This window comes from Alligator mississippiensis, chromosome 5 (assembly GCF_030867095.1).
Source record: "Alligator mississippiensis isolate rAllMis1 chromosome 5, rAllMis1, whole genome shotgun sequence".
In the NCBI taxonomy this organism is placed as follows: Eukaryota; Metazoa; Chordata; order Crocodylia; family Alligatoridae; genus Alligator; species Alligator mississippiensis.
Window position 1 is genome coordinate 34,461,147 of NC_081828.1, and position 13,347 is coordinate 34,474,493.

Sequence of the window (13,347 nt, forward strand, 5' to 3'; positions counted from 1 at the left end):
GGGTCAGCACTGATCCAGAGAAAGTAAGTGCTGTGACCACCTGGCCTCGACCCAAGAACTTTAGGGAATTGAAAAGGTTCCTGGGATTTGTGGGTTTCTATTGGTGATTTGTTAAAGACTATGCTACAATAGCTGGACCTTTAAATGCCCTGACTCGTGGACACCAGGTGGGAAGGTCACCCCACAAGAAGGGGCGAGACAATGGCTTAAATGGGCTCCCTGTGACATGAAGCCCCACAGACCCTTTTGGTCTCCGGTGGGACTCACGGTGTGAAGATGCCTTCCAGGAGGTGATCCAGCGGTTGACTCAGGCACCTGTGCTGGCATATGCTGGCCCTAACCACCCTTTTATTTTGCACACAGATGCTAGCCTGTCAGGACTGGGGGCTGTACTGTACCAGGAACATGATGGACACCAGCGACCAGTGGCTTTTGCCAGCAGGGGACTGTCACCCAGTGAGACGTGCTACCCTGTACATAAGCTTGAATTCCTGGCCCTCAAGTGGACTGTCACTGAGGAATTCCAGGACTATCTATATGGAACCACCTTCCAGGTGTGGACAGACAATAATCCCCTTACCTATGTGCTTACCTATGTGCTAAGTTGGATGTGACCAGCCAACGTTGGATCACAGCACTAGCCAACTACACCTTCAGCCTGCACTATCGAGCAGGACGAAAGAACAGGGATGCTGATGCCCTGTCTCGACAACTCCCCAGCAACCCCAGGAGTGTTTGGAGCCCCGAGACAGTGAAGACCATTTGCGACCTGCAGCTACAAGACCTTGTGGGGACGAGGGAAAGTACTGTTTGCATGGCTGAGGTGTTGGGGTTGCCCCTGGAGAGGATCCCACAGGCCTGGGTTCAGTATACCATGCTGACTCCCTCCTTGTTGCTCCAGGTCACAGCCACGGAATGGCGGACGGCGCAAGAACAGGACCCGGATGTACGAGAGGTGCTGCGTGCCCGAAGATCAGGGAATACCTGCCCCACAACCCTTAATAATGCTACCCCAGCAGCCCACCTCCTGTTGAGGGAGTGGGAAAGGCTTCGCTTGTTTGATGGAGTGCTACATCAGGAGGTGCAGGACCCAGAAGGATGGAAATATTGGCAGCTGGTCATCCCTCAGAAGTATAAGACCCTTGCGTTACAGGCCTTGCATAATAACTTTGGGCACATGGGGTGGAGCACACCCTGGCGCTAGCCCGTGAGCGGTTCTTTTGGCCCAAAATGACTGAAGACATAAGGACTAAATGCTCAAACCATGCTTGGTGTGTGCGGAGGAAGATCCTGCCCGCTCAAACTGCCTATCTACACACCATCCAGAGTTCAAAACCCATGGAGCTCGTGTGCATGGATTTCCTAGCCATAGAAGGGGAGGGGCACTGAAAGGGGAATGTGCTGGTTGTGACAGACCACTTCACCCGATATGCCCAGGCCTTCCCTACGTGAGATCAAACAGAAAGAATGGTTGCCAAAGTACTGTGGGAAAAGTACTTTTCCGTGTTTGGGCTTCCCACAAGAATCCACTCCGATCAAAGGCGAGATTTTGAGAGCCGGTTGTTGCATGAAGTACTGACCATGGCTGGAATAAAGAAATAGAAGACTATACCCTACCACCCCCAAGGGGATCCCCAACATGTGTGCTTCAATCGCACTCTCTTGAACACGCTGGGTACCCTTCAGCAGGAACAGAAGACTGCATGGAGCCAGCATATTGCATACCTGGCGCATGCCTACAACTCCACTAGGAATGATGCCATGGGGGTCAGTCCGTATTTACTCATGTTCATGAGGGAACCCCGGTTACCCATAGATTTGTGCTTTGGGGTAGAATGAGTCTACCAACAACATTTGACTCATGGTCAATATGAACAACAACTTCGGAACCGTCTGTGTCGTGCATACCGACTGGCAGCCGAAACTGCTGGAAGAAACCAGCAACGCCATAAGCTGCTTTATGATGCTCGAGTTTGTGACCAAGGGTTACAAGAAGGGAAACGGGTGCTGCTGCAAAACTTGGGGCTAACTGGGAGACACAAAATCGCTGATTGGTGGTGGGCTAAACCCTATACAGTGGTGCAACAACTGGGAGACCTCCCAGTACACGAGATCTCCCCCGAGTCTGGACTGGGTTGAAGTCACGTGGTCCACCGGAACCTCCTGCTGCCAATTGGTGAATTGGTGGGGCCCCCTCAGCCCCAGATAGAGCTGTAAGAAGAGAGGCCTCGGTCTCCATGTAGAAGGAGGCCTCATGCCACCAGCTGGCAGCTCTCCCAGAGGGCTTGGACTCTGACTGGTGGTACCCTACTGACTTTCACCCAAGCTTAGGACCTACCACTCCTCAGGGTGAAGGAGAGACAGAGACTGCTGCTCATGGGGCCCCACCTGGTGAGACCAAAGGAGAAAACATCCCCACGCCTTTTCCTGCCAGTGGGACAGACTCCTCGAGTGAGAGAGAACCCGAGTCGCCGGGGCCCTCGTGGAGTCCTGCCCCAGACTGCACCCCATGGCCAAGGCGGGAGCTTCAGCCAGTCCGCTGCTTTACCTACAATGCCCCAGGGGTGCCAGGGGAGGTCCCCATCACTGCCCCTTGGGTCCAGTAGTCCCCCAGGCTGAGGCCTGTGCTTCACCGGGGACGGTGAAGGGTTGCACGGGGGAGGATGCGACGGGCTAGCTGGCAGTGATTTAGCCCAGGGGTTTTAAAGGGGTAAAAGATGATTGGAGGACTTGGGATTCCCTTTCCTCACCAATCAGGCCCCAGAGACTCACCCTCTATGTCTCCTGATTGGCCCCTTGGGTCACCTGGAGGGGGATAAAAGGGGCAGCGCAGCTGACTTAGGGAAGACCAGTGAGGGACCACAAGGAAAGAGCTTCAAAGAGATGGGAAGAGCTGGGCCAGCGGGGTGGGAGCAGTTGCTCCAGAAGCACCTGAAGGAGTGGGACCTGCATGCAGCAGTTGGACCCTCAGCAGCACAGCATGTGGCCAGCAGGAGAGGCTCCCCAGCTACAGCAAGGATCTGAGTTGTGACCTGAGAAGTTCCCAGCTCTGCTTCCAGCTCCTCCAATAAGAGGCCAGGCAGCTCGATGTGAGGCCGGGGCTCCTGGAAGGTCAAAACCTCTAGCAGATCCCTTTAATTGGAGAGGTGGTACCTCTTGGAGTACCGCCTGGGTTATACCTATTTTGCGGAGATGGGGGATTTCTTCCTAATTTGCTTCTTTGACTAAAGGGCAAGCAAGACTTGGGGCATATAAGCCCCAAGATCTCCAGTTTTGGGGCCTGAACGTAGAGTGCTGCCATGGATTTGGGAATATCTGAAACCCTAGGCTGAAGAGTCTGGGAGGGAAGACATTTGCTGGTGGTAGCACCACATGGTTCTGAATGATGGGGCTCTGCTCAGTGGATGAAATTAGGAACTAATTTAATTGATTTGGCCTGAGACACAAAATTAAAAAAAAATATGATAAGACTGCCATCAGTATATCAACTATAATATTTTTGGCACCAAGGGGAAAGTATCAAGGCTGGCCTGGTGCCAGTTCCCTGTGGAGGGAACACCTTCCCGCCCCCACCCCCTTTATTTTAGGGACCAAAAAAATAATGGTTCTCATCAGCATGTTACACTATATGGGCCTTGTGTTTTATACTGTGTTGGCTGCATTTAATCAACTTCATAGCTGGTTTCTACGACTGAGTATGTGCTGGTTTTGGCAGCAGTTTAATAATATACAATGTATTTAATAAGGTTTCCTGTATGCAAATGTAAAATGAGGGCAGGACTCAGTAAACTGCAGGAGTCACACAATAATCTGATGGGTCTTCATTTGTAAAACCCTATGCTCCACATCTCAATTTTGTAGGTTCCCAAGAATGCAGCCCAAATGATATATCTTAGTCTCACATCACTGCATATATAAAATACCAAAGAAAAACAAATTTAGTACAAGCTTGAACAAAGAAGTTCCAATATGAAGGAGGTCTGTGGGAAACTAAATGACGCCTAGAGCATAGAAGTGCAATAGAAGTAGGCAGAATATAGTTACTCAAGCTGGAATTTGGCCATGCCACAGGGATTAAGTCATATGAATAAAAACACTTGTGCACGTATAGGTGTTTATGTGATATGTGTGCTGAAAGTTGAGTTACCAGATTGAAGAGCATTTTCTAGTGGTGTTTCTCAGGGATTAATTTTGAGTGCTGTTCTGTTCAATCTTCTCATTAGGAAACTTGGTTCAGGAACTAGGTGTGTGTCTGTGAAGTTGGCAGACAGCACTTACCTGGGGCGTATTGCCAATGAGAAGGAGAGTGTTATGTTACAGGAAGAATTAAATGAGCTTGTGGAGTTGGGCAGGAGGGTGGGATGCAGTGACCAAACTGTGAAGGTGGTTTACTGTGGTTCTAGAGACGCGAATTTCAGCTCTGCTTTGAACTTTTGTCAAAGGCTGCCTCCAGCTGACCCAACTATAAATGGGTGCTTGGTTATTCAAGCTGGGAATCATAGGTGGTTGGATGTGATATTAGACATATCACTCCCTTGTGTGCTACTGTACACTAACCTTATGGCCCATTAGGCTTGGCTAGATCTTCCTTGTAGAGAGGGGCATTAGAAAGGCATGACGTGCAACAGCATGTACTGAGGGACTGATGATAACTTTTGCTATAAGATAGGAGCAGTATATAGACTGGAGGCAGAAGAGGAAGACAGGAATCTGAGCACGCTTGTCAATGATAACATGACCAGGAGCTGCCAATGCGATGTGACTGTGAAAAAGGCTAATTAAATGTCTTCGATGTGAGGTGTGACCCTTTGCCAAGCACCTTCCAAGCCAGATAACCAGAATGTTTCTCTGTCATTGCAGTGCCATGGCATCCATCGTGTCCTTGTCTTCCTTCCTTTCATCTGTGGCACGTCACCGTGTTTTCCTGGGACTATTGGCACTGAAGCGCTTTGTGGCTGCAATGTGTCATGGGTTGAAATAGACAATTTGGACTCTGAGGAATTAGTTACCTGCAAACACAAGGGACTGAATTCAACCATCCAAATTCAACAGACCAACATCCAGTCATGCAGGCGACCTTCCTTTAGCGTGGATGTGGCAAGCAGGTGCAGAGAAATCACTGGTGTATCGCTATGCAACCAAGGCCCCGTTACCTCTCCATGCTGCTTCTGTCCATTTGGCTGTGCCCATCCGCCTCTTTTTCACTTTCCCTCCAGCCACATCCTTAGAAAAGATAGGTGTCACCCTGCAGGCATAAAACAGGAGGCATGGTCTTCGCAGAACCTCTTCCAGTAAGAACGATTCCAGGCGATGGTGCGCTGAGGACGTGCTGGGCGTTGTGGGCTACTGCAGGCGGCGCCGGGGCCCTGCCCGACGGGACGGACGGACGGACGGACGGACGGGACGGTGCGGATGCCGGGGACGGTGCCGGGGACGGTGCCGGAGCGGGGCGCGGCTCCCGTCCCCTGGCTCCGGCCGGGGGAGGCGACAAGCGCCGGGCGGGTCGCTGCTCCGAGGCGAGCGCAGTTGGTGGCCGCCTGCCCCGGCCGCCTGTCCGCTACTGAAATGCCATTGGTTTTCAAACGCCCGGGCGCCGGGCGGGCTGGCGGGCGGTGCAGGGGCAGGCTCCCCAGGGCCGGGGCGGGCGGGGCGGGGCCGGGCCGGGCGCCGCCTGCACTTCCTGCGCTGCCGCGGGCGGGCCATGGCGAGCGGCGCGGCCGGCGTGCAGGTGAGCCCCGCGCGGCCCGGCTGTCAGCGTGACCCAGGCGGGCTCCGCAGTGCCCGAGCCCGAGCCCGGCGGCCGCCCGCTTGTCCCCCCACCCCCCCGCGGCACTGCGCCGCCGGGACCCTGGGCTGGGCCCAAGGAAAGGGCCGCACGGAGCCGCGGGCAGCGGCAGGAGGGGGCGGAGGAAGGAGTTTCTTGAGCCTCCTCGACCCGGAGCGGGGCGGCGCGGAGCCCGCACCCCGCACGCGCTGCCTTTCCGCGGGCTGCGCCCGGGCTTGCTGTACTGCGGACAAGCCGCCGCTGTCCGCGGGCGGTTCCCCGGTGCCGGTGATCCCATGAATCCCTCGAGGGCGCACTGCTCCTAGCACCGCCAGCACCAGCACCCTTCGCTCGCAGCCGTGTTTCCCGGGCCGGGTGAACCACGGGCGCCGCACGGCTCCCAGGGCCAGATCAGATCATCAAGTCCGACCCCCTGCCCTGGGCAGGACCAAGGACCTCCCTTGGACTGCCTGTGCTTTCTCAGGGCTTTCCATGGGTCAGAGGCGGTGCGGTATAAATTGACTTCTATTTTTTTTTTAACTTCAGGTTTCCGGGCGGGGGATGTCTGGATGTAGAGAATGGAGACCGCTGATTTACAGAAAATGCACAGACAGGCTCTGGTTGATTTTCTTTTTTCTCTTTTGGGCTGGTTTGGTAGGTATGCTAGCTGTTGAAAGAGAAATCCAGTTTAGGATGCTTGTTTCCTACCCCTTGAAATGAATCTGAATCAAAATGTGGGCAACTTCATTTCATATTTGTGGATGGATCCAGGATTTTGTAAAGGGCGAGTGGGAGCAGGGGGGAGCAGGAGCAGCAACCAGTGCTGCAAGGATGGCTACCCTGCAATGCTTCCAACCTCCCGTGGCCCCGCCAGGGTGGGCAGACTACAGCAGCAGGGACTTTAAATTTCTCAATCCAGTAAGAATCTTCCCCTCCACACCCAGGGGCACATCCTCTTTCCTCCTGTCCCCTCCTCCCTGTTCCTCCTCTTCCTCACCCACTGCTGCTGCTCCTCTCTCCACTGTCCCCAGCTGATTTGGAGGTGGTGCAGGGCGGGGGTGGCTCCAGAACCACTCCTGCACCACTCCAGCTGGGCTGCACATGGAACCAGGGTTGGGCAGAGATGGCAGCAGTGATGGTGGTTGTGGTAGCAGTTGCTGGACCATGCCTACTCCTGGGCTGGCAGAGACCACCTGGGGAAACTTGCCTGTCACTGCCACTGTACCCAACTGAGTCCAGCTCCCTGCAGAGCCCCGCTAAAGCAGACAGAAGTGGCTTTGGAGCCTTCCCTCACCCCAGGAACAGTGGCAGTGATGGGCAGGGGAGGGGTAGGAAGAAGATGGGAGGTACCACTAAACATGGTGGTGAAGGGGGCAGGGGTGGAATACTTGCTTGCTTTGGAGACTTAAAAAAAAGTCCCCAGTTGCTGTTTCTGTGTCACTGACTGAAAGGGGAGTGTGTCCACACCGCTGCACCACCTCTGGATCCACCCCTGCCTGTCTTGCATTGGGATGGGGTGACTTTTATGCCTGTATGGAGCTGCCATGAATGTAATGTAGAGCCACACCAAGGAAAGGGTCTCATTGTATGGATTCAGTTGCAAGATCAGAATCTAATTGGTTTACCTTTTTGTAGCTGAGAAGTCTTAACCTTTGTTCAGTGAGATCACTACTTAATACTCTTAAATGTCTCATCATTAGTTGGGCTCCCTTTGTCTTCCTCTCTTTCTCTGCTGTCTCTCTCTAAGCCCTTTGGAGTTGGGACTTTGTTTTTATCAAATATGTTTAAAATTTAGTACAATGGGGCTACAGTTACTAAGTCTCATGATACCTGACATGTAATTAATCAATTTTGAATGATATTTTGTGATATGGTCTTAAATTGCAATTAATGCAAAAGACCCAACATAAGTCTCCTGCACTCCTGATAAATCAAACTGACTTGGTAAGTAGAATTACCTTTTTATGGCACATTGTTTAATGCACTGGCAGATACAGAGAATGTTAAACAATTCAAACAGTGATGATATCCAGTGATCTCTTTCTTTCCTTTCACTGTTCTTATTGTTCAGTCTCTGTGAGATGATTTATTACTCACATTTTTCACATTTGTATTATTTTCTTCTTTGTCTTTAAAAAAAAATTAATTTATGGTGACTACCAGTGCTGTTTGTTCACACAGTGAAATAATCTGAAACAAAGTCAGTGCATATCTGGAAGTATATGTAATTGGCACGTACATGTTGATACACCCACTGATAGTTACTTAATGTTTGCAGCTACCCATTCATTAACACTGTTTGTGGCTTACATCCAGCATTCTGGGTGCTTTAGTTTCCAGTTCATGTGAAGGTAAAGTGGGCCAGGCTGGCAAGTAAAGTTTTGCTGGACTTGTGGGTCCCACCTGTATCTGGCTTGAAACAATTTTTCATTGTAAGTACAGCTAGAAGTAGAATTACAAAAGGCAGCTGCTGCTCCCTTTGCTTCTAAAAGTCACTTGTTGCTTGAAAGTATGTTTCCTGCATAAATACACTAGATAAGAAAAAATATTTTGCTATTGTAAAAAGACCTCATACACACATAACAGTAACTTTAACTAGGGTGTCACTATCAGGACCTTCATATTAAAACAACAAGGTCATGTGATTTAAGTAACTAGACTGCAAGTGTTGCAGCACAAATGAGAATACTCTTGTGACAGAAGAAATGCACATGATGAGGTTCAGCTTTGCACTTACTGTAAATCATCAAAACATCTACTTCAAAAGCATGCTAATGTTATAAAATCAAATATTCAAGAAATAGGAAATGCCAGGATTTGGAGTGTCAGTGCAACTAGCTTCTTAGCCTGCTGATACTTCTTTGCCATTTTCAGAGGTGTTTAATGTGCCTTGTGTGCATAAGGAAAATGGGTGCCTAATTTGAATGTTGTGGATTCCAGGAAGTGGCAGGGCACCTAAAGGATGCTGTAACTCAAAACTCATGAAACTTAAAAGTCCCCTTTATGAGTCTAGTCCACAAGCATTCATGAATTTATTTCATAAAAACCTCTGAGATTTGGTGGCGTTATCACCTGTATCTTATATTACAGGAACTGAGATGCAAAGAAATCAAGGCCAGAATTGTCAGGTATTCATTAATGTTGGGTGCCCAATTTAAGACACATGGGAACTGATTTTTATATTTGAGTGTCTTATTTCTATAACATTTTGTGTTGGAGCAGTGAGTGCTCATCATTTCTGGCCCAGGTGTGTCATATTGGGCACCAAGAAAATGAAGGACGTGCAATTAGTGTGCAGCTGTGAACACTCTCTTAGTATAGGATAGGCACCACCTGTGGCAGGGTTAGAAGGCAAGTTCATAAGGGTGCCATTCAGGTTTCTTAACTATGCTACCTCCCTTCTCTTGAAATTCTCTTGCTTATTAATTACACGCTTTCTAACAGCAATCACTGATGGAAGAGCTCAGCTCTGCAAGCAGCTGACATTATGGCTCATGTGGTCAATAGAGCTTGTTCTGCCTTTCTGCAGAGGAGTGATTTTTAGCATGGGATATTCATGACAGGATACCTTTACATGTTATACTTGTTTTAAGAACAGGGCAGAAATACGTGGTTAAACAGCAGATATTCACTTAATGGTGGGAAAAGCATGGTATATGATTTCAAAAGAAAGAAGGATATTTGTTTTAATAGACGTTTATAACTGGCTATGCTGTGACGGCTGGAGCTGCAGAAAGACTTGTATTTGGATATGACAGCTATGGGAATATATGTGGCAGGAAGAACATCCCTATTGAAGGGGCACCCCTTTCTGGACAGGATATGACAAGTAAAAAGTAAGTACATCAAAGAATTTAAATGAAGTAAATGCTTGAGATTTGGTCATTGTAGATGTGATACGTGATCTATAGGAATTAAACTCAGGTCTGTTGGGCCTCTGGCACATGTTCATTTGAAGATGCCATGAGATCTGAACCCCAGTCCTAACGATCACACCTCCTGCCATACGTGCATGGCAAGAGGTGCAATTTTGGGATTGGAGATCAAATCCCGATCACATTCTTTCTACTTGCTAGTGCAAGGGGAGCTCACGATCATGTTCCCAGGCTCTCTCTGCACCAGCAAGTTGAAAGCTGAATGCCTGTAGATCTGGGGCTGGAACAAACAGATTGTTGGCTCTGGCCCTGCTGTATGTTCAATTTAAGATACCATACAAACCAGCCATAAAAATGTTCCATGTCATATGTAGAAGATTTGTATGAATGGCTTGCCACTTTTTATAGTGCCTTGCGTTTAGTGTATGTTTAGTGCCCTTGCCATTTATGCCACGATTAATGTATTAATCATGGAAGATTGTAATGTGTACAGGAAGCCTCAGGCACACATTTTATTCGGGTGCTTTTATACTAAAAGATATGAGTAAGAGATGGAACTAAAAAGTGCAAGAGAGAGAATATGAGTCTTAGAAGCTACTGTAAATAGTTATGTTGCTGATTTGGCCATTGGATTCGCATGCAGTGTTCTACAGAAGCATAAGGGTTTCCCATTGAAATAACTGCAAGTTTTGGGCTCTGCAATCTGAGTTGAGATTAAAACAGCCTGTAGTATGGAAAGTTGGTTATTTTAGCATAACTCCTTCACTTTTAGTTTCAAAACATATTGCCAATTGCTATGTATTGTACTGTTTTTAGAAATAGCAAGGAAGTTCACAAGTATAATATATGAAACATAGAAAGTGCTTTTCAAAGAGACTACTTTCTATCCTTCGTAGATTCGTGTTCTTTTTGAATTCCTGCAATCTGGAAATCAAAGATCTTAAAATCAATTCAGTTGCCTTGTGTGTGTCTAGCTGTCCACAAAAGCAACTTAACTCTTTGGAAGACATCCAACTTTTTGCAAAGAACAATGGTATGTAGTAAAGAATTAAGAAGTTTTCCTCTTGGAAATATACACCAGTTTGAAATGTTATGCTCAGTGTTTGCTTCCTTACTATTAATTTCTTTGTTCAATCAATAAACTGAAAACATATTTTCTAGTTCATGTCCTGTTTAAAAGATGCATTTAGCAGAAATGTGATCACTTGTCTCTTTTGTCCCACATCAGACATAATGGGCCTAGTTTTCAGAGGCCGAAGTTTGCGATAAAGTGTTCGATTTTATTTTGATATTCTAAATTAGGATGTTATGACAAGTAGCAATTGTAAAGAAGCAGTGGCAACAGTTGTACTCCTTTTCAGAATATAAATGTAGGAAACTGAATCTAATACCTCTGTTATGCATTTTTGCAACTGATATAGGTGTGCACTGCAATTGGGAGCATAGTGTAGAAATACCTGAGCTAGTTTGGGTACTGGAAGCTGCCTAACTGCAGAAAGCAGCTAAGCTCATGAAGCCCACACTGAATTTCATGCTACAGAAGTTGGATTGTTCTTAATACCTTCACTGGCTCATATACAGCTAGCTTGGGGATCTGTACTTTGCCCTGCAGTCTGCAGTGTAAACATAACACTGAGACATAGAAATACCAGCCTGTCATCCAGTGTAAAGAAGGCAAAGATGTGAGAACTTTGAAATGCTCATTAGAGAACAGTAGTAGGTACAAATGAGAAACCATTTATATGCTAGTCCACAGCATTTGGAGGGGTGGGATGGAGCCCAGAGGTGGAGTTCTGTGGGCATGAGGCAGGGAAGCTCTGATTCTGAATTAGTTAATTTTTTATTTATTTTTTTATTTTTTTTATTATAAAACAAATCCAGCAGACTAGTCAATGCTTCATGCTGAATAGAGTGGTAGGCATTTGGCAGGCAGTTGCTGGTTTCTGAGGCTTGTTCTTTTCAGTTTTTCTGTTTTGGTTAACAAAAATGGCTGCTTAGAGTTTGGGGAGGTTAACCTTATTTTGGCATATTTTTTCATTATTTGATGTTTTGTTATGTTACATAATGTTACATAATGAGCTCCTTATGCCTTTGTTCCTGTTTAAACACCTCAGCATGACCAGATTATGTACCTAAAACTCCAACCAAATATTTAAACTGTCCTGGGAGAATGTTTTAAGGTCTAAAGCTGTATCTTAGTATGGCTAGCATCTTATTTGAGATAGTTGTTAAAACACACCAATATAAATGCATTTAAATGTGCTGACTAAAGCATACTGCATTGCACAAGAATGTTAAACCAGTGATTAATTTCAGCAGCATCTTAAGCACTAATGTTATTTATATATTTTAAATATTGTTTTTGTGAGAAACAGATTTTGACCAATAATGAGTAATCAGCCTTGGGAATTTTGTTCTCTTAGATTCTTGCCTTTGTGTTTATAACTTGAATGTTTCCAGTTATACACTAAATCCAAAAGCAGCTGAGCTGTGCCCCACACTACCAGTTCCACCAAGGTAAGAAATACTGTTTATTTTATAGCCCCCTATATACAAAGGCAATTTTTTCAAAGACTGAAAGTCCTTCACATTTTGTATTTGACCTAATATGTACCAGTATTATTTTACTTTATTTAATATTCTTGGATTTATTCATAGATTTCATAGACATTAGGGCTGGAAGGGACCTCGGAAGATCATCAAGTCCAGCCCCCTGCCCATAGGGCAGGAAGTCAGCTGGGGTCGTAGGATCCCAGCAAGATGAGCATCCAGTTTGCTCTTGAAGGTGTTCAATGTAGGCGCTTGAACCACCTCTGGTGGCAGGCTGTTCCAGACCTTGGGGGCTCGGACAGTAAAGAAATTCTTCCTTTTGTCCAGTCTGAAACAGTCTTGTAGTAGTTTATGACCGTTCGACCTAGTCGTCATCCCTTGGGGTGCTCTGGTGAACAAACGCTCCCCCAGATACTGGTGGTCACCCCTGATAAACTTATAGGTGGCCATCAGATCACCCCTGAGCCTGCGCTTTTCCAGGCTAAAGAGCCCCAGGGCTCCCAGCCTGTCATCGTAGGGTCTGCTTCCCTGACCTCTGATCATGCGCGTGGCTCTTCTCTGGACTCTCTCAAGCTTCTCCACATCCTTTTTGAATTATGGAGCCCAAAACTGGACGCAGTACTCCAGCTGTGGCCTCACCAAGGCCGAGTACAAGGGGAATTAATTTATGCTTATGAATTTGTGTGCGTGCTCATGCATGTGCAAAAACACGCTGTTCTCCTGTTCCTTGGGCTGAGGAACCATCTCAGTAGGAAGCTTAAGTACATGCTTGCTTTTAATCTCATTGCCCCTTGAAGGCAGAACTGGACATTTGATGTTTACAAAGCTATGTAGCTGCTTCATTGCACAAAAGCGAGTACTTGGAAGTTGTGTGAAAAAAAAAAAATAGGCCTATGGACAGTGCATGAATGTTATGTAACATGGATTGCAAATAGCAGATATTACATTTGCATTGTTGATCATTCTTATTTTCTTTCTGTATTAATGAATGTTCCAAAAGTAAGTTTTATTACATACAAGAGATTTCACAGTAAAAGCAAAACTAATCAAAGCAGTTTTCTTAATTCAGTTGTTTACATATTAGAGACATGCTGTACTGATTGATTAGTCTGACTTTTTAAAATAGAAATTAGAGTTTGTTTGCAATCTGAAAACCTT

General features: G+C 47.0%; 1 protein-coding gene across 5 annotated transcripts in view; it reads left to right on the forward strand.

The window, feature by feature from the left end:
• Positions 1-13,347, forward strand: part of SLC44A3 (solute carrier family 44 member 3) — a 90,830-nt gene that overhangs the window by 24,647 nt on the left and 52,836 nt on the right. For 3 of the 5 annotated variants that reach the window (XM_014599729.3, XM_019479065.2, XM_014599730.3), the window contains exons 1-5: positions 5,665-5,728; positions 6,311-6,418; positions 9,458-9,600; positions 10,536-10,672; positions 12,063-12,156. In XM_014599729.3, coding sequence (XP_014455215.2) covers positions 5,702-5,728; positions 6,311-6,418; positions 9,458-9,600; positions 10,536-10,672; positions 12,063-12,156 — 509 coding nt within the window. In that variant the 5' untranslated portion in view covers positions 5,665-5,701. The other 2 variants (XM_059728069.1, XM_059728070.1) reach the window with 2 other exon arrangements.